Source organism: Mizuhopecten yessoensis, unplaced genomic scaffold, assembly GCF_002113885.1.
Source record: "Mizuhopecten yessoensis strain PY_sf001 unplaced genomic scaffold, ASM211388v2 scaffold716187, whole genome shotgun sequence".
In the NCBI taxonomy this organism is placed as follows: domain Eukaryota; kingdom Metazoa; phylum Mollusca; class Bivalvia; order Pectinida; family Pectinidae; genus Mizuhopecten; species Mizuhopecten yessoensis.
Genome location: NW_018479991.1, coordinates 121,687 through 142,468, shown reverse-complemented (window position 1 = coordinate 142,468; position 20,782 = coordinate 121,687). Strand labels below are relative to the sequence as shown.

Here is a 20,782-nt window from a genome sequence, read left to right as displayed (position 1 = left end):
CTGTTATATTTTTGCTGCTGTCAATATTGTTTAGATTTAAATATTTACTGAAGAACCTTTGTTAATGTTTAGTCAGTCTCTGTAGCATAATTAGTGCTATTTGTCCTTAGCTGCATTATTTATGTGATATTTCCTAATATTTGTGCAAGGGTCTTTCTGGAATTTATATTTTAAAGTGTGTCTTATCGTTTTCTTCAATTTCAAGGAATATTATGCCTTAATTTATTACATATTTCTAAACACTTAACTAAATGTACTGATTAAATTGTAAATGTGAATATTTTGGTTTGTGTTTACAGCACTAGGATGTATGTGCAGCCTAATTCTATCAACACAGTTGCCATGGCAGCGTCCCCACTCCCTAAAATTGACGGGGTTCAAGGAGTTAACTCCCCTTCATTTATCAACTACGTACAACAAAGTATGCTACATATAAATGCTATATATTTCTGACAATATGCGCATGAGGAAATAGTCTTTATTTCTGAAATCTTTGTTTAAAGTGATGATTTATAACCCTGAAGTTTTAAGTATGCTTAGACTGATTGATTTGGATCTGTAGTAAACAATCGCTAAAGAGAAAATAAGAACTAGCAGCTTGTGATGTGATCACTGATGATTTAATGCTTATCTTTGTCAGTATGTAGAGTATGTCAGTATTTATACATTATACTAGCAATACAACTTAAAACCGTAGCTCCTCCGGTACTGGTGTGCGGCTCCTCCGGTACTGGTGTGAATATACACGTAGGCATGTTCTTAACATTCACACTTGTTTTTGCTTAAAGAGAAACTCAAGTGTGCTGTACTTTAAACAGAAATTTCAGATTAAAACATCTTCAGTAGTATAATCTGCAAAACTTCTGTTGAAGGTTTTGGTTTACAGCAAAAGTTTGTATCAACAAGTTTTATAAATAGACAACCACAAAAAGAAAGCAGTGACAAGTATATCACATTACAGAGTTGGAACACCTACTTACGAGGTGTATACTTATGTACAGATCTACTTACGAAGTGTACATTTGTGTACAGATCTACTTATGAGGTGTATATTTGTGTACAGAAGTAGTACTTACAAGGTGTATATTTGTGTACAGATGTACTTACGAAGTGTATATTTGTGTACAGATCTACTTATGAAGTGTATATTTGTTTACAGATGTACTTACGAAGTGTATATTTGTGTACAGATCTACTTACGAGGTGTATATTTGTGTACAGATGTACTGATCTACTTACAAGGTGTATATTTGTGTACAGATCTACTTACGAAGTATATATTTGTGAACAGATGTACTGATCTACTTACGAAGTGTATATTTGTGTACAGATGTACTTAAGAGGTGTATATTTGTGTACAGATGTACTGATCTACTTACAAAGTGTATATTTGTGTACGGATGTACTTACGAAGTATATATTTGTGTACAGATGTACTGATCTACTTACGAAGTGTATATTTGTGTACAGATGTACTTACGAAGTGTATATTTGTTTACAGATGTACTTACGAGATGTATATTTATGTACAGATGTATTTACGAAGTGTATATTTATGTACAGATGTACTTACAAAGTGTATATTTATGTACAGATGTACTTACAAAGTGTATATTTGTTTACAGATGTACTTATGAAGTGTATATTTATGTACAGATGTACTTATGAAGTGTATATTTATGTACAGACCCCCAGGGAGCAGTACAGCAGGTGATGATACAACAGCAGCACAATCCGACACGTTCACCTGCCCCTAGCCCAGGGGCACCCCAGATACAAGCCTCCCCTGCCCCCCAGGGGCAAGTGACCTATGCCTCACAGGCACCCCTTGCTCCCAAAACTGTGATGACCAACACTAAGGCACAGAGTCCTCCACAGCTACAAGCCACTACAGCATATCAGGGCACAGGACAAGGTTTGTATACTAAAACTGTTACTAAGTGGTACAGGATACCAGGGCACAGGGCAAGGTACGTATACTGAAACTGTTACTAAGTGGTACAGCATACCAGGGCACAGGACAAGGTACGTATACTTAAACTGTTACTAAGTGGTACAGCATACCAGGGCACAGGACAAGGTAAAATTTAATAACTTCGCGGGGTCTCAGCTTTACGGCGTATTATGTTTTGTCTTCTGACAAGATCAATGACTTCTTTGAAATTAACAAAACATTTTATCACACCTTCATTGTTTTATTACATATTCTTAATCAATGTACATGTTTTTCTTTTCCTAGGTGCATACTGAAAGCATGAACCATGTTGATTTAGTTTTGCACATAACAAAGCACATATTGTATCATTTCCTAATTCAGATCTCCCTTCTGTCTGGATCTTCTTCAACATGGAAAATGTTCTCTCAGAGTCAGCATTACTCACTGAAAGTACCAAACATGCCTTCATTAGCCTACACACCACACCAAACCTAAGATCATTCTCAAAGGGTTCTTTAACTGCATGCCTTTTGATATCGTACGTAGCACCCGAAGCTACCGAAAAATGATTGGTACACAGTTTACAATAGGCATGATCGGGTCCAATATTATTCTTCTGAAGCCAGTCATAATCTGATTCCCACGAAGCATTGTAATTACAGGCATACTTTTTCTCTTTTTTGACGATGAACGTTAAAATTACGAACGTTTTCTCGGGTTAGAAGCCATTTGTGAAAGTGAAATGACAAGCACTACGATCGGGATTATATCCATTGTAGTAACAGTGAACAGTACTCACCTTTTGAATTTGCCAGGCTGGTTCCGAAACAGGGACGCCATTGTGAAACCAAATCACTTAGTATACGGACTTTACCTATAACTGAAAGCTAAACTTCCGAGAGACACGAACGGAACATTTCCGGAAGTACGGAGATCCTAATAAAAGACGCAGATGCGGGTGATTGCAGGTCATATTTACGGAGTGCGGGAGATATGTATGACCCGCTGGTCATAAGATCGTCGCGGGTGATAGGTTCATTTTGCGGGTGTGACCCGCAGAATGCGGGTCATTTAGCAAGTATGGGTACGTATACTTAAACTGTTACTAAGTGGTACAGCATACCAGGGCACAGGGCAAGGTACGTATACTTAAACTGTTACTAAGTGGTACAGTATACCAGGGCACAGGGCACAGGGCAAGGTACGTATACTTAAACTGTTACTTAGTGGAAAACTCATTTGAATGGATATCTTGATTGGGCATTTTTAAACTGACTTTGAAGCATAAAAGTGTATATTTGGGCAGAAAAGGTGACTAGAGTGAAAATCTTCTTTGTGAAGGTTATTTTTTCTTTCAGTAGAATTTCTCAGTGATAGAAAAAATTCCATCCTGACATTGATGTGTGTATTTAGATGTAAAATGTGAAAACATTCAATTGAAGCAAGACTGTTCTATTTTAATCCAGTACATATCTCTACACTGTTTAGACATTTAGACTGTTCTATCCTAATCCAGTATATATCTCTACACTGTTTAGACAGTTAGACTGTTCTATCCTAATCCAGTATAATCTCTACACTGTTTAGACAGTTAGACTGTTCTATCCTAATCCAGTACATATCTCTACACTGTTTAGACATTTAGACTGTTCTATCTTAATCCAGTATATATCTCTACACTGTTTAGACAGTTAGACTGTTCTATCCTAATCCAGTATATATCTCTACACTGTTTAGACATTTAGACTGTTCTATCCTAATCCAGTATATATCTCTACACTGTTTAGACATTTAGACTGTTCTATCCTAATCCAGTATATATCTCTACACTGTTTAGACATTTAGACTGTTCTATCCTAATCCAGTATATATCTCTACACTGTTTAGACATTTAGACTGTTCTATCCTAATCCAGTATATATCTCTACACTGTTTAGACATTTAGACTGTTCTATCCTAATCCAGTATATATCTCTACACTGTTTAGACATTTAGACTGTTCTATCCTAATCCAGTATATATCTCTACACTGTTTAGACATTTAGACTGTTCTATCCTAATCCAGTATATATCTCTACACTGTTTAGACATTTAGACTGTTCTATCCTAATCCAGTATATATCTCTACACTGTTTAGACATTTAGACTGTTCTATCCTAATCCAGTATATATCTCTACACTGTTTAGACATTTAGACTGTTCTATCCTAATCCAGTATATATCTCTACACTGTTTAGACATCTAGACTGTTCTATCCTAATCCAGTTTATATCTCTACACTGTTTAGACAGTTAGACTGTTCTATCTTAATCCAGTACATATCTCTACACTGTTTAGACAGTTAGACTGTTCTATCTTAATCCAGTATATATCTCTACACTGTTTAGACATTTAGACTGTTCTATCCTAATCCAGTACATATCTCTACACTGTTAAGACAGTTAGACTGTTCTATCTTAATCCAGTATATATCTCTACACTGTTTAGACCGTTAGACTGTTCTATCTGAATCCAGTATATATCTCTACACTGTTTAGACATTTAGACTGTTCTATCTGAATCCGGTATATATCTCTACACTGTTTAGACATGTATTGCTCACATTCAAGGTGTTATCATCTTCCGGCACAGCACTATATATATCCCAATGGTCCTATTCATGTAGTCTGTCAGTCGTCGTTGTCGTCACTCTCTCGTTTACCTAGTCATACAAAGGTACGCACGCCAATCCCAATAGCCAGCTGTCAGATAATAGATATATACTGACGTCACACTACTGATCTCTGTACTGGACATAACATTACACAACATTACCAATAAATTTTGATAAAATTTAATCCTGCCACATCTCCCTTTTACAGGAATGTACAAGCAACAGGCTCCAGCTTCTAGTTCCCCCATCACCTCGGGAGTCGACATTGGCTACATCACTGGGGCCAGCCTACAGTCCAAGTCATACCGGGTCAAAGCCACCATTGCTAATATCCCTGTGGCTACGGAGAGTCTCCAGGTCACTGCAGCACTGCAAGGTTAGAAAGTCCGCCATAGCTACTCTTACTGTGTTAACACCGTCAGCAAATTCACCTCAGCAATGGAAGGTTAAACTAGTAGGTCAAGATCTGGTCTGCTAATATCCCCATGGTAAAGGAGGATATAGGTCACTGCAGCATTGTGGCAGGAAACCGGGTCAAGGCTAACAAAGCATAGAAATACTTACCAGTCAAAATGATATTGGACAAAGTCAGCTGTTTCCTTGCATCCTACTAAATTATCTAACAGTTATAATTAACATGACAAACAAATGTCAATACCCAACTATTTTCAGGCACAGAAAACTAAAATATCTTGTGGTATAATTTTCTTTTATCAAAACTAGGTCAAAGACCATTGACCTCTCCTGTTCAGAGCCCCCATCCAGTAGGGGGTATGTACCGTAATCACCACAGCAGCCCCCCTCAGGCAATGAACAACGAACATAGACCAAAGAAGCCCTCCCCGTTGGTTCTGTCTTATGAGCCAATCAGAAGGTCCACTAGCCCAAGTAGCCCAGGGTCAGAGGACAAGGGGCAGGAGGAGGAGGAGGAGGAGGAGGAGGAGCTGGAGGAACAAGAGACTGAAGATGGGTCCAAAGGTCAAAAGTCACAGAAACAGCGAGAACTTTCAGGCGACAGACAAAGAGAAAAGAAAGAAACACTGAAGGTGACTGAGTTTTAGATTTTTATGTTCACTTATTAAACTACAATGAAATGTCTGGACACTTCAATTTTTCAAACGGAAATATAGCAATTTTGTCGATAGATACTGCAAATTAAAGATGTCTGCTGTTATGTGTAGAACAATTGACAAATTCTGGCAGTGGGGGCCACAAAACAACTACTATAAATACAGAGATTTTTTTAAAGAATGGGGATACTCCCCAAAGGTATCTCCCCATCTGCCTTTACTTTTGTATTACTCCATATACAAAATTTAACAAATATAACACTGAATTTGACCCAATCAACTGATAATGACACTAAGGGCTGCCCTGATATATACAATATCTATAGGATTAAACTGTTTAGATATGGAATTAGACGGCTGACACAAGTTGCTACCCTGGATGAGTGAAGTATTTATCAAAATGTCTTATTTCACTTGTGTGATCATGCTTTAATCTAGTGACAAGACATCACATTTTTTATCCTGTAACTACAGATAAATGTTGTGTTTAGTGCTCATGTTAGTTTGTAACAGTTTAGTAAACCGTTGTTTTTATCCACACAGCTGACCACGGACAAATCCCCTTCATCCATTGAGCAAGCCAGTACTGATGATTCCATGCCTGCACCCCAAACACCGGCAGCAGACAGTGCGGTCAACAGTCCTCGTGTACCGGTATGTAGTCCTCGTGTACCAGTATGTGGTTCTCGGGTACCGGTTTGTAGTCCCCGTGTACCGGTATGTGGTCCTCGTGTACCGGTTTGTAGTCCCCGTGTACCGGTATGTGGTCCTCGTGTACCAGTAGTCCTCGTGTACCAGTATGTGGTCCTTGTGTACCAGTATGTGGTCCTCGTGTACCGATATGTAATCCTCGTGTACCTGTTTGTGGTCCTCGTGTACCAGTATGTGGTACTCGTGTACCGGTATGTGGTCCTAGTGTACCAGTGTGTGGCCCTCGTGTACCTGTTTGTGGTCCTCGTGTACCGGTATGTGATTCTCGTGTGCCGATATGTAGTCCTCGTGTACCGGCATGTGGTTCTCGTGTACCGGTTTGTAGTCCTCGTGTAACGGTATGTTGTTCTCGTGTACCGGTATGTGGTTCTTGTGTACCGGTATGTAGTCCCCGTGTACCGATATGTGGTCCTCGTGTACCGGCATGTGGTCCTCGTGTACCGGTGTGTGGTCCTCGTGTACCGGTGTGTGGTCCTCGTGTACCGGTGTGTGGTCCTCGTGTACCTGTATGTGTTCCTCGTGTACGGGTATGTGGTCCTAGTGTACCAGTGCGTGGTCCTCGTGTACCTGTTTGTGTCTGTGTACCCCTGTGCCGGTATGTGGTCCTCGTGTCCCGGTTTGTAGTCCCCGTGTACCGGTATGTGGGTCTCGTGTACCGGTATGTAGTCCTTGTTAACCGGTATGTGGTCCTCTTGTACCGGTATGTGGTCCTCGTGTACCGGTATGTGGTCCTAGTGTACCAGTGTGTGGTCCTCGTGTACCTGTTTGTAGTCCTCCTGTGCCGGTATGTGGTCCTCATGTACCGGTATGTGGTCCTTGTGTACTGATATGTAGTCCTCCTGTGCCAGTGTGTGGTCCTCGTGTTCCGGTTTGTAGTCCTCGTGTACCGGTTTGTAGTCCTCGTGTACCGGTATGTGGTCCTCGTGTACCGGTATGTAGTCCTCCTGTGCCGGTATGTGGTCCTCATGTACCGGTATGTGGTCCTCGTGTACCGATATGTAATCCTCGTGTACCTGTTTGTGGTCCTCGTGTACCGGTATGTGGTCCTTGTGTACCGGTATGTGGTCCTCGTGTACCGGTATGTAGTCCTTGTTAACCGGTATGCGGTCCTCTTGTACCAGTATGTAGTCCTCGTGTACGGATATGTGGTTCTCGTGTACCGGTATGTAGTCCTTGTTAACCGGTATGCGGTCCTCTTGTACCAGTATGTAGTCCTCGTGTACGGATATGTGGTTCTCGTGTACCGGTATGTAGTCCTTGTGTACCGGTATGTGGTTCTCGTGTACCGGTATGTGGTTCTCGTGTACCGATATGTGCTTCTCGTGTACCGGTATGTAGTCCTTGTTAACCGGGATGTGGTCCTCTTGTACCAGTATGTAGTCCTCGTGTACGGATATGTGGTTCTCGTGTACCGGTATGTAGTCCTTGTGTACCGGTATGTGGTTCTCGCGTACCGATATGTGGTTCTCGTGTACCGGTATGTAGTCCTTGTGTACCGGTATGTGGTTCTCGTGTACCGTTATGTGGTTCTCGTGTACCGGTATGTAGTCCTTGTGTACCGGTATGTGGTTCTCGTGTACCGATATGTGCTTCTCGTGTACCGGTATGTAGTCCTTGTTAACCGGTATGCGGTCCTCTTGTACCAGTATGTAGTCCTCGTGTACGGATATGTGGTTCTCGTGTACCGGTATGTAGTCCTTGTGTACCGGTATGTGGTTCTCGTGTACCGTTATGTGGTTCTCGTGTACCGGTATGTAGTCCTTGTGTACCGGTATGTGGTTCTCGCGTACCGATATGTGGTTCTCGTGTACCGGTATGTAGTCCTTGTTAACCGGTATGTGGTCCTCTTGTACCAGTATGTAGTCCTCGTGTACCGATATGTGGTTCTCGTGTACCGGTATGTAGTCCTTTTGTACTGGTATGTGGTCCTTGTGTACTGATATGTAGTCCTCCTGTGCCAGTGTGTGGTCCTCGTGTACCGGTTTGTAGTCCTCGTGTACCGGTATGTGGTCCTCGTGTACCGGTATGTGGTCCTCGTGTACCGGTATGTGGTCCTCGTGTACCGGTATGTGGTCCTCGTGTACCGGTATGTGGTCCTCGTGTACCGGTATGTGGTCCTAGTGTACCAGTGTGTGGTCCTCGTGTACCTGTTTGTAGTCCTCCTGTGCCGGTATGTGGTCCTCATGTACCGGTATGTGGTCCTCGTGTACCGATATGTAGTCCTCGTGTACCTGTTTGTGGTCCTCGTGTACCGGTTTGTGGTCCTCGTGTACCGGTATGTGGTCCTCGTGTACCGGTATGTGGTCCTCGTGTACCGGTATGTGGTCCTCGTGTACCGGTATGTGGTCCTCGTGTACCGGTATGTGGTCCTCGTGTACCGGTATGTGGTCCTCGTGTACCGGTATGTGGTCCTCGTGTACCGGTATGTGGTCCTCGTGTACCGGTATGTGGTCCTCGTGTACCGGTATGTGGTCCTCGTGTACCGGTATGTGGTCCTCGTGTACCGGTATGTGGTCCTCGTGTACCGGTATGTGGTCCTCGTGTACCGGTATGTGGTCCTCGTGTACCGGTATGTGGTCCTCGTGTACCTGTATGTGGTCCTCGTGTACCGGTATGTGGTCCTCGTGTACCAGTATGTGGTCCTCGTGTACCGGTATGTGGTCCTCGTGTACCGGTATGTGGTCCTCGTGTACCGGTATGTGGTCCTCGTGTACCGGTATGTGGTCCTCGTGTACCGGTATGTGGTCCTCGTGTACCGGTATGTGGTCCTCGTGTACCGGTATGTGGTCCTCGTGTACCAGTGTGTGGTCCTCGTGTACCTGTTTGTAGTCCTCCTGTGCCGGTATGTGGTCCTCATGTACCGGTATGTGGTCCTCGTGTACCTGTTTGTGGTCCTCGTGTACCAGTATGTGGTCCTCGTGTACCAGTATGTGGTCCTCATGTACCGGTATGTAGTCCTTTTGTACCGGTATGTGTGGCCCTTTTGTACTGGTATGTGGTGTTCTACGTCTAGGTGAAATAAGATCATAAGCTAGAGTGAGAAAGTTGAAGAAATGGGACTAGGGAGGGAATGATTGGGACTCAGGAGGGAATGATTGGGACTAGGGAGGGAATGATTGGGACTCAGGAGGGAATGATTGGAACAAGTGAAGGTAATGGTGGACATGTTAGGGAATGGTGAACATGTTAGGGAATGGTTTGGACTAGGAAGGGTTGGTTGGGATGAGAGAAGGAGCGATGTAGATGTATGAGGGGAAAAGAAACGATGTAGGTGTATGAGGGAAAGGTTGGGATGAGAGAAGGAACGATGTAGATGTACGAGGGAAAGGTTGGGATGAGAGAAGGAAAGAAGTGATTTTTATCTGACATATCATGAAATAAAATGTTATAGTGCATTATAATTTGAAATCTAATTGGAAACGGCATATAGCTGTTTGAAAGTAATCTGATAGATTTAAACAGAATTATAAATTTGTCACAGATATAAGTGCCTGAAAAGTGAGTTCATTGATCAGGATTACACAGAGTTCAGGTTTACAGGGAGCAGTTATTCATTTTCTCTCTGTATCTTTATTGGTTATAGAAGCAAAAACACAAGCCGCCCCCACTTCCGGTGCCACAGTCCCCACTTACGGGGGGAGATGGGTCTTTTGCCTCTCCTGGCCCCGGAACTAACAGCCCTCGGCGTGGGGTCTCCTTCAAAAATAAGATGCAGGATGGAATGGAAAAGTAAGTGACTTCATTCTTGTGTCAATGTGCTATGTAACATAGCTTTTGATTGGTCAGTCAAGTAACTTACAACAGAGTAGAAATGATATACCAGTTACAATGTGGGGTCAAGTAAGTAACAACAGAGTAAAAATGATATACCAGTTACAATGGTCAGTCAAGTAACTTACAACAGAGTAGAAATGATATGCCAGTTACAATGGTCAGTCAAGGAAGTTACAACAGGGTAAAAATGACATACCAGTTACAATGGGCAGTCTAGTAAGTTACAACAGGGTAAAAAGGATATACCTGTTACAAGGGTCAGTCAAGTAAGTTACCACAGAGTAAAAATGATATCCCAGTTACAATGGTCAGCCAAGTAACTTACAACAGAGTAGAAATGATATACCAGTTATAATGGTCAGTCAAGTAGGTTGCAACAGGGAAATAATGATGTACCAGTTACAATGGTCAGTCAAGTAGGTTGCAACAGGGAAATAATGATATACCAGTTAGAATGGTCAGTCAAGTATGTTACAACAGGGAAATAATGATGTACCAGTTACAATGGTCAGTCAAGTAGGTTGCAACAGGGAAATAATGATATACCAGTTACAATGTGGGGTCAAGTAAGCAACAACAGAGTAAAAAAGATTACCAGGTACAATGGTCAGTCATGTAACTTACAACAGAGTAGAAAGGATATACCAGTTACAATGGGCAGTCTAGTAAGTTACAACAGAGTAAAAATGATGTTTTTGAACTGTGAAGCCTACTGTTATCTGTTTTAATCTGCTAGTAAAACTCAACTAGGTACAGTTTACTTAGGATATGTTCTTGCTTTGCAGTGTCAGTAAAACTCAACTAGGTACAGTTTACTTAGGATATGTTCTTGCTTTGCAGTGTCAGTAAAACTCAACTAGGTACAGTTTACTTAGGATATGTTCTTGCTTTGCAGTGTCAGTAAAACTCAACTAGGTACAGTTTACTTAGGATATGTTCTTGCTTTGCAGTGTCAGTAAAACTCAACTAGGTACAGTTTACTTAGGATATGTTCTTGCTTTGCAGTGTCAGTAAAACTCAACTAGGTACAGTTTACTTAGGATATGTTCTTGCTTTGCAGTGTCAGTAAAACTCAACTAGGTACAGTTTACTTAGGATATGTTCTTGCTTTGCAGTGTCAGTAAAACTCAACTAGGTACAGTTTACTTAGGATATGTTCTTGCTTTGCAGTGTCAGTAAAACTCAACTAGGTACAGTTTACTTAGGATATGTTCTTGCTTTGCAGTGTCAGTAAAACTCAACTAGGTACAGTTTACTTAGGATATGTTCTTGCTTTGCAGTGTCAGTAAAACTCAACTAGGTACAGTTTACTTAGGATATGTTCTTGCTTTGCAGTGTCAGTAAAACTCAACTAGGTACAGTTTACTTAGGATATGTTCTTGCTTTGCAGTGTCAGTAAAACTCAACTAGGTACAGTTTACTTAGGATATGTTCTTGCTTTTGCAGTGTCAGTAAAACTCAACTAGGTACAGTTTACTGATACTCAGGATATGCTGATGCTTTGCAGTGTTGGTAAAACGCAGTATGGGACAGTTAGGATTTTGGTAGCAAAAAGGGGGTCTGGTAAACAGAATTTATATCATTGATTAAAAGTACATGTGAAGAAAAAAAATAAACTTGGGTAAGTTGTTTCTTGCAAAAATTGTACTAGATCTACATCAGAAATGTTAGCTGAACGTGTGTGTGTATTTGTGATCACTAAGGGCAGATATATAATGTATTCCTTGTGCTGTAGAGTGCTACAGGAAGTGAACTTTGACAAGAGGTTTGAGGCCCTACCACAGTTTGTGCCGGAGAATACCAATATGGACTCGCCTGTCCCACAGAGTCCACGAGGCATCATCAGCTGTTACAAGAGGCGACGTAAAGTTTCCTCACTAGGTACAGACCAATCCTCTTTGTTCACACTAGGTACAGACCAATCCTCTTTGTTCACACTAGGTACAGATCAATCCTCTTTGTTTACACTAGGTACAGACCAATCCTCTTTGTTCACACTAGGTACAGACCAATCCTCTTTGTTCAATTGATCCTGTCTCATCTATCTACAATATTGTACTCTCCTAATTAGCATATCGTATATACACCTAGGTCTAATTAGCATATCATATATACACCTAGGTCTATTTAGCATATCATATATACACCTTGGTCTAATTAGCATATCATATATACCCCTAGGTCTAATTAGCATATCATATAAACACCTAGGTCTAATTAGCATATCATATATACACCTAGGTCTAATTTAAAATCACTCCAACACTTCATTTACATATACCTGTTCTCTCTTAATAAGCATGTAGTACACACATTCTGTTTATTACAATAAGACCGATTTAGATATAATGCTACATCCATACTTGTATATACATTGTATTACATTGTTGTGATTCCATCCTTGTAGTGTAATAGTTATCCCATATTCATGATCTATTACAAAGACTATCCTGATAAGCATCTTAGGCCCCACTTGAACCACCTTGTGATGTCAACCCTATTTAATATTTACACCGGAGGCATTTGAGTTGTAATTTTCAAATGTGAGGATATTCGTCAATTTAATTAGATGCAGTTGAATGATATCATCAGATTATACTATGAAAAATGAATCTCCCAACTGGCCTAGGATACTTGTACGATAGAGATGTGTGTCAAATTGTACTTATAACTGATCAAGGTAAAATATTTCATGAAGATAGAATTATTGGTCAATAAATGTCTCTATTTTAAGCTACGGGAGAGTCCACACCCAATGAGACTTTTGACCCTGTATCCCCTAGCTACAAGAAATTTTCCAGTGAGTCGGAGACGGGGACCCCACAGACGCCTCGGAGTGCCCGATTTGATGACAATATGTTCTTTGGTAGCAACTTCAGTTTAGAAACCTTGGCTGATGCTGCTGTGTCCTCCAAGCCAGGTAGGTCACAGATACATAGTCAGAGGTCACAGGTATATCTCAGTTTCAACCGTCCAGGTGTGGAAGTAAAATGCCATGTTTTTAAATATGAGACAAGTTGATAACAAATTCACCTGACTACAGAGAATTTAGGTGGAAAGGTGGAATTATACTAAATTTCTTTTGAAATACTTGTTTGATTTCCCAAATAGATTCCTTTCATGTATCTGTTAGTTGTCTTTTTACAAAAGTTTCTTTTTCATACAATAATATCTTTAGAAAAATTATTCTGAGAAATAATCTCCTACAGGCTGCTACACTATGTCCTCAACCTGTTAGTATTAGATTTCTGTGCAGACTTATAGTCCAAATCCTATTTCCCATAGGTACACTTAATGTCATATTTTATATCTACTTTAAGTCCTATTTGAATATCTGCGAGAAGTTTCACTGTTCCTGGGAACTGTATTAGATCCTGGGAACTGTATAAGATCCTGGGAACTGTATAAGATCCTGGGAACTGTATAAGATCTGTCAATATTACTACATTTAATATGTTTTAAACTCGTTAACATAAATATATTTTTCAGCGAAATAGTTTGAAACTGCAAAAGAAAGTACCTGAAAATTTAATGCAAAAGTTTCATGTTGTAATTATGAGGAATGGAAGTGCCAGGACTGTCGGATAAATCTTGATACTTGACAGATACATGTGTTTCAGCAGGACTGTCAGATAAAACTTGATACTTGACAGATACATGTGTTTCAGCAGAAGATTTCCTAGAGAGTGGGCTTAGTTCTCCCATGACCCCCAGAACTCCTAGCTCACCCGGACAATTCTCATCACTCCGAAGGATCCTTGACCAGCGTCGGCAACTTGTCATGCAGTTGTTTCAGGAACATGGACTGTTCCCATCAGGTGAGAAACAAGACTTCTCTCTGTAGATGTTACTTACAAACAATCAGTGGCTTCACTTAGTCGCACATGCCTTGACCTTGCTATAACAGGTTACGGTAGAAATGTGTAAGTATATGTAAGATAATTGAATAAGAATCGACTCGACTCAAAATATGACTTGATTACAAGTCATGTAATACAGATCTACGCTTTTCATTCTAGTCTTTGATCTTCATGTATTATCTTTTCAGCCCAAGCCACTGCCAATTACCAGGCAGAACACGCCTCTATTTTCCCGTCAAAGGTCTGTCTACAGCTGAAGATCCGCGAGGTGCGACAGAAAATGATGGCACAATCAGCAGCGGTGGAGAAAGCTGCGTCAGGAGATGCTTCTTCTGGAAGTATGCCATCCACTCCCATAGGTACATATCCACCCCCCGGTGACTCGGACAGCAGTACAGGAGGGATGGAATCGCACCCAGGGGAGGACACGTTCCCCTCGGGGCTCACAGAGGACGACAAGTGATTTATATATCAAAACGATCACACATAGGGGAGGACACGTTCCCCTCTGGGCTCACATAGGACGACAAGTGATTTATATATCAAAACGACAAGTGTGAAGAATGTGACTGTCAGAAGTTTGGGGGAGGATTCTCCTTTATCGATTGACAAGAGTGGGGAGGTCAGAAGCTTGGGGGAGGATTCTCCTTTAACGATTGACAAGAGTGGGGAAGTCAGAAGCGTGGGGGAGGATTCTCCTTTATCGATTGACAAGAGAGGGGAGGTCAGAGGCTTGGGGGAGGAGTCTCCTTTATCGATTGACAAGAGTGGGGAGGACAGAAGCTTGGGGGAGGATTCTCCTTTGTCGATTGACAAGAGTGGGGAGGTCAGAAGCTTGGGGGGGGATTCTCCTTTATCGATTGACAAGAGTGGGGAGGTCAGAAGAAGGGTCTTGCTATCAGATTAGATAGGTAGCCTTACTTTGCTGATTGAGAGAAAAAGATGTGCCATAAATGGCAGATTTGTTTTTATAGATGAAAATTTCACTTATCGCGAAATGATTAACTTCCAAGTTGTGGATGTGTAAGTGAAGTTTATGATAAGAATTAGAGGAATGTCAGTATTATTGATAGGCATAATGATATCAGTATCATTGATAGGCATAATGATATCAGGCATAATGATATCAGTATCATTGATAGGCATAATGATATCAGTATCATTGATAGGCATAATTTTAGATAATCCAATTATGTTTCTCTTGTTTTGAATCATTTATTTTTCTTCAAAATGATAATTTTTGATTTCAAAATGTTGTATCGGTTAACATCACTGAATACAAGCATCATGAACCAATACCCGTTATAGACCATAGGTTAGTTTTGAAATGCTACCTGTTACAGTCCATAGGTTAGTTTTGAACCAATACCTGTTATAGTCCATAGATTAGTTTTGAACCATTACCTGTTAGAGTTCATAGGTTAGTTTTGAAATATTTTTGTCCTGTTCCTTGATAGGAAGGTTAAAATTAGACTGCTATTTGCATTTACTTGTTATCATCACCAGTTAGTTATTATCACTTAGATACCATGTCAATATTGTATGACTTAAATAGTAATGTGCAAGAAGATCAGTATTACATTTTCTTCACACTCCAGAATATAAGATGAATACCAGTCGAGATAGTAATTGTTTTATTTGACATCACAATCAATACGTCACAGATAACTTTGTGAGAATTAAACAGTTTTAAAATGTTAATGTCAAAAAATTGAATCTAAAGATAATGCAATATTTAGTATCGGAAAATATTGAGTGAAAATTCTGGTCGAAGATTGATCATCCATTAGGGAGTTAGTGGCGACGTGGATATTGATGGATAGTGCTATCATGTTATAAATATTGAGAAAAGTCATCGTATTTTAATGTATATAGTGAGCAGTTAGTTTTACACATCTCAGCATGTACTGACAGACGGTCAGTTCTCCTATTTCGTCTTTTCGTATTGCAGAGTTATCTTCTCTTTTGAGCAGGTATTGATTGTTACGTCATTTGTTTGTGAGAGTAACGTCATAAATTTTTGAGAAAACGACGTAATTTTCTCACACAAACCAATGACATAACAATCGATACCTGCTCACAAGAACGATAACTCTGCAATACGAAAAGACGGAATATCAATACCCGTGTGGCAATCAGTGACATATATCATGTGATATCAATACCTGTGTGGCAATCAGTGACATAGCCTGGTGTGTAGCCATTCATTTTCATGTTGGACACATATATTCTTTGTATGAATTAATCATGAATGTATACATATATTGTTTTTCATGTTTGACATAATTATTCATGATTGTGTAGTAATTCAATTATTCATTATCAATGGTTATCTAGGCCTATTCATTATGGTTCATAAATGTGTGTATAACATGAATATTCATCAGTCAATAAGTTGTGTAAATATTCATGAGTTCTGAACAACAGGAGGCTGGTCCTTCTGGCTCATGGCAGATAAACAGTAATAGCTTTATTACACAGACAGGTTACATTGAATCCATTTCCTGTTGTTCGGTTTCCATCGCCTGGCTTTTGACGGAATAAGATTATTTGATTTTGTGGTGTTTTAAAAGGGCAACGAAGATTGCTAAATATGTATAGAAAACCTGTTAAAAACTTATCCACATATTTCTTAGTATCCTTTACATACCCACAGCCTTCTAGCACAGACTCAGAATTCTCAACAACAGGAAATGTATTTGATTTATCCTAATTAAGCTCTTCATTAAAAAAAAAAGTATGAACAATATTTGTAGGTTTGTATATGCTACGAGTTATAAGTTTTGTGCTATTTTACTTTATTGACATAAACAACTATTTTATAATGTCTATAAAACTGATTGATTTGCTTCGTCTGATCTGATTATAACTGCTGTATTACCTTGATCAGTAGCCCTTGCTTCATTGTCTGTTCTACACGTGGGCAGTTTGTAGAGACAGGTTTTGCTGGTATGGCCAGGTTGTTCCAATCCTTAGTTTTTCAAGCAATTACATTTAATTTCATTCAACTAACGGGACATTTTTTTCACCTATTTTACTGTCAGGATGTAGTTTGGTGTCCATACTCTTATATTTACATCTCTGTAATTAGGAATAGCATTTAAAAAAAGATATTTTTAACAATTTGTGTGATTTTATTGCTGCCGGTCAGTTGGTCAGAGAACAATGATGTTGTTTAAGATGTATTATAACACCAAAATAGCAGTCATCCTTTAGTTACATTTCTATTCAGATGTCTTGAAAAATTTCAAATTAATTATATATAATCAGTACATGTGATTCGCTTCCATTGTTGAACACTTTGGCCGGTTACACTGGAATGGGTCGTTTATTTATTGAAGAGGGACATACCTATGGTTTAATGCTGCCGGATCTTGACCAAAGACTTTCAAAGCCTAGATATTAATATTGGCAGGTTTTTCAGGCATTATGTCTGAAAATATTACATCTGAAATAGACAAACCAGTCTGCTGGTATAAATTTGAACGTTTTAAAAACAAGTTGAAAACTGACATGTAAACCTTGTCCTACCCAGGTTTGGAACAACTCGACGTTTACTATCCATTTCTTTGTGGTATCCACAGCAATTCTATCGTTCCCTTTCAGTTTACTGGACAATGATGTTGCCTATCATATATACATGTATGTGTAGAGTATGTAGTGGTCTATGTAGAACTTATATGTGATGGATTATAAATGGCATCATGTTTGACAGTAAATCTGTAAATATAAGACTGAAATGATCAGATTTGTTGTTGTGAACATTGAGTTGATGTGTTAACTATATGCAGCATTATACTTTTATTGTCACTTCATGTGTACAATCTGAAAATAAATGTCCCATTATCATTTTTTGTGTCAAAATGGAATTCAGAGATTAGTGAAAGTAGGATTGTGCTTTAAAAGTTATATTTTAACTTAATATTTCAAATTGTTTTGTGACTATTTACCAGACGCGTTTTTTACAAGAGTTATCAGATAATCAATTTGTCACTTTAGTAAATTCTCAACCTTGTGAAAAATCATGTTTGTCGAAAAAACAGAGTATATATGTAGAAAATTAATGAGTAGAACATAAAACAGTATTGCATTTCTGAAGTAAATTTTTTCTAATGTGTAATGAAATGTAAGGGTATGCAGAAATGCAAAAAAAAAATGTCCACAGTAGTTTAATAAAGAATGTTGTATGAACATTGATACTATATTAGTTAGCAGTAACAGTGTACACAGCTGCTCCATGTAAACTGATGATTTAGTATCCAATTGTGATACCTCTCCTCCAACATTGTGTAAATCTCCATCTTTGACCAAGACAAGTCTTAAGTTTAGATGGAGCCACTGTTAGTTACAGTAGCAGTTACATACAACAGGGGGGGGGGGGGAATTCAAAATTAAATGGGGATAGAGGTGTTAACCTTAAGGACGACCCATGTTGACCCCTTGACCCTGTGTCAGCCCCTTGAGCCTTAATTTGTTCCACAACTTTTGACCTTCCTTAACATCCCTGCTGACACATTGTTTTATGGTGGGCTCACATGTGACTGAAAACTCCCTATGATCCTGACTGACGGCTAGTATTTGTAAACTTATAAAACACATTAGATCTGACAGGCTGTGTCTGTTTAGGGGAGAGAGGTATTGTCGAATCATTCCATTTTGTCCTTGTTTTGATTTAATATATATTGTAAATAATAGTTTATTATCCGAGTCCTCACAACCTACCAATATTACTGTTATTGGTCGAATAGGGTCAATACTTGATGACGGCAGTGAATATTTTTTGTGTTTTGAAATTGAAACTGTTAATATATATAATATTATATATAATATTTTTCTTGTAAAACAAATCTGATGTCTGTCCTGTATCTCAAACTGACTGGATGATGAGTCAGTTTATATCTCTGATATTGTAGTCTCACTACTGTTTTTGGTCTCATCATAATGAAATCCAACAAATTGAAAAAGAAAAATAATTCATTTGATTTAAAAATTTGAGATGAGATTTTAGTCTTTAAAACTTTTTGATTAGATTTTTTGTGGGTGAAGTCTTTTTTAAACTACTAGTTGATCTAAACAGCTATTTGAGAAAAAAGGATTCTGTTTTAAATACTGATACATGCTGACTAGTACAAATATGTTGTACATTTTGTAGCTGTGAATAGCTATTACTTAAGATAATAACACTGTATAGATTGTTTAATTTGACATTTATTTCCCTAAGATAATAACACTGTATAGATTGTTTAATTTGACATTTATTTTGCCCAAGAGTTGGTTGTCTTGGACAGAGAGTGATGTATATTATACAGTAGTGCTAATGACTGTCCTATCCTTGTAAGTATACTGTAAGGGCGTTCTATCCTAGGTATGTACCTCCAGTACCACAGACATTGACACACAGACACTGACCTTAACTCTCTATTTTTATCATAATACTAAGAGTGGAGATACAGGCGTTTTCTCCGGCTCATAACATTTGGGGAGAGCCAAGAAAACAAGTTTCATCTCATTATCATAACGATACCACAGGTGTGCAAAGCAACTTTTTTTAACGAACTTGCACTAGCATGTTTTTTTTATTTCAGAAATTTATAGGAATGTTACAAACTTTTTTAGTGTATAATTTCTCATAAAAACTTGTACATGGATACTGTTCCGCGATACATAAAAACTTGTACATGGATACTGTTTCGCGATACATAAAAACTCGTACTTTGGATACTGTTCCACGACACATAAAAACTCGTACTTTGGATACTGTTCCACGATACATAAAAACTCGTACTTTGGATACTGTTCCGCGATACATAAAAACTTGTACTTTGGATACTGTTCCACGATACATAAAAACTTGTACATGGATACTGTTCCGCGATACATAAAAACTCGTACTTTGGATACTGTTCCGTGGTACATAAAAACCTGTACTTTGGATACTGTTCCACGATACATAAAAACTTGTTCATGGATACTGTTCCGTGGTACATAAAACCTCGTACTTTGGATACTGTTCCACGATACATAAAAACTTGTACATTGGATACTGTTCCACGATAAATAAAAACTCGTACTTTGGATACTGTTCCACGATACATAAAAACTCGTACATTGGATTCTGTTCCGTGGTACATAAAAACATGTACTTTGGATACTGTTCCACGATACATAAAAACTCGTACATTGGATACTGTTCCACGACACATAAAAACTCGTACTTTGGATACTGTTCCACGATACATAAAAACTTGTACTTTGGATACTGTTCCGCGATACATAAAAACTCGTACTTTTGATACTGTTCCACGATACATAAAAACTCGTACTTTGGATACTGTTCCGTGGTACATAAAAACTTGTACATGGATACTGTTCCACGATACATAAAAACTTATACATTGGATACTGTTCCACGATACATAAAAACTTGTACATTGGATACTGTTCCACGGTACATAAAAACTTGTACTTTGGATACTGTTCCACGATACATAAAAACTTGTACATTGGAAACTGTTCCACGATACATAAAAACTCGTACTTTGGATACTGTTCCGTGATACATAAAAACTTGTACATTGGATACTGTTCCACGACACTTAAAAACATGTACATTGGATACTGTTCCACGATACATAAAAACTCGTACTTTGGATACTGTTCCACGATGCATAAAAACTCGTACTTTGGATACTGTTCCGTGATACGTAAAAACTTGTACATTGGATACTGTTCCACGACACTTAAAAACATGTACATTGGATACTGTTCCACGATACAT

The 20,782-nt window shown here is 39.1% G+C and overlaps 1 protein-coding gene across 4 annotated transcripts in view; it reads left to right on the top strand.

Moving 5' to 3' along the window:
* The window catches only part of LOC110442002 (protein capicua homolog), a 41,679-nt gene extending 25,671 nt beyond the window's left edge, over positions 1-16,008 (top strand). For 2 of the 4 annotated variants that reach the window (XM_021485379.1, XM_021485378.1), the window contains exons 12-21: positions 300-421; positions 1,688-1,915; positions 4,798-4,965; positions 5,313-5,635; positions 6,203-6,313; positions 9,954-10,099; positions 11,880-12,025; positions 12,879-13,064; positions 13,813-13,962; positions 14,193-16,008. In XM_021485379.1, coding sequence (XP_021341054.1) covers positions 300-421; positions 1,688-1,915; positions 4,798-4,965; positions 5,313-5,635; positions 6,203-6,313; positions 9,954-10,099; positions 11,880-12,025; positions 12,879-13,064; positions 13,813-13,962; positions 14,193-14,467 — 1,855 coding nt within the window. In that variant the 3' untranslated portion in view covers positions 14,468-16,008. Of the gene's footprint in view, positions 1-299; positions 422-1,687; positions 1,916-2,054; positions 2,081-4,797; positions 4,966-5,312; positions 5,636-6,202; positions 6,314-9,953; positions 10,100-11,879; positions 12,026-12,878; positions 13,065-13,812; positions 13,963-14,192 lie in introns of all 4 variants that reach the window. The other 2 variants (XM_021485380.1, XM_021485381.1) reach the window with 2 other exon arrangements.
* The last annotated feature ends 4,774 nt before the right edge of the window (positions 16,009-20,782 follow it).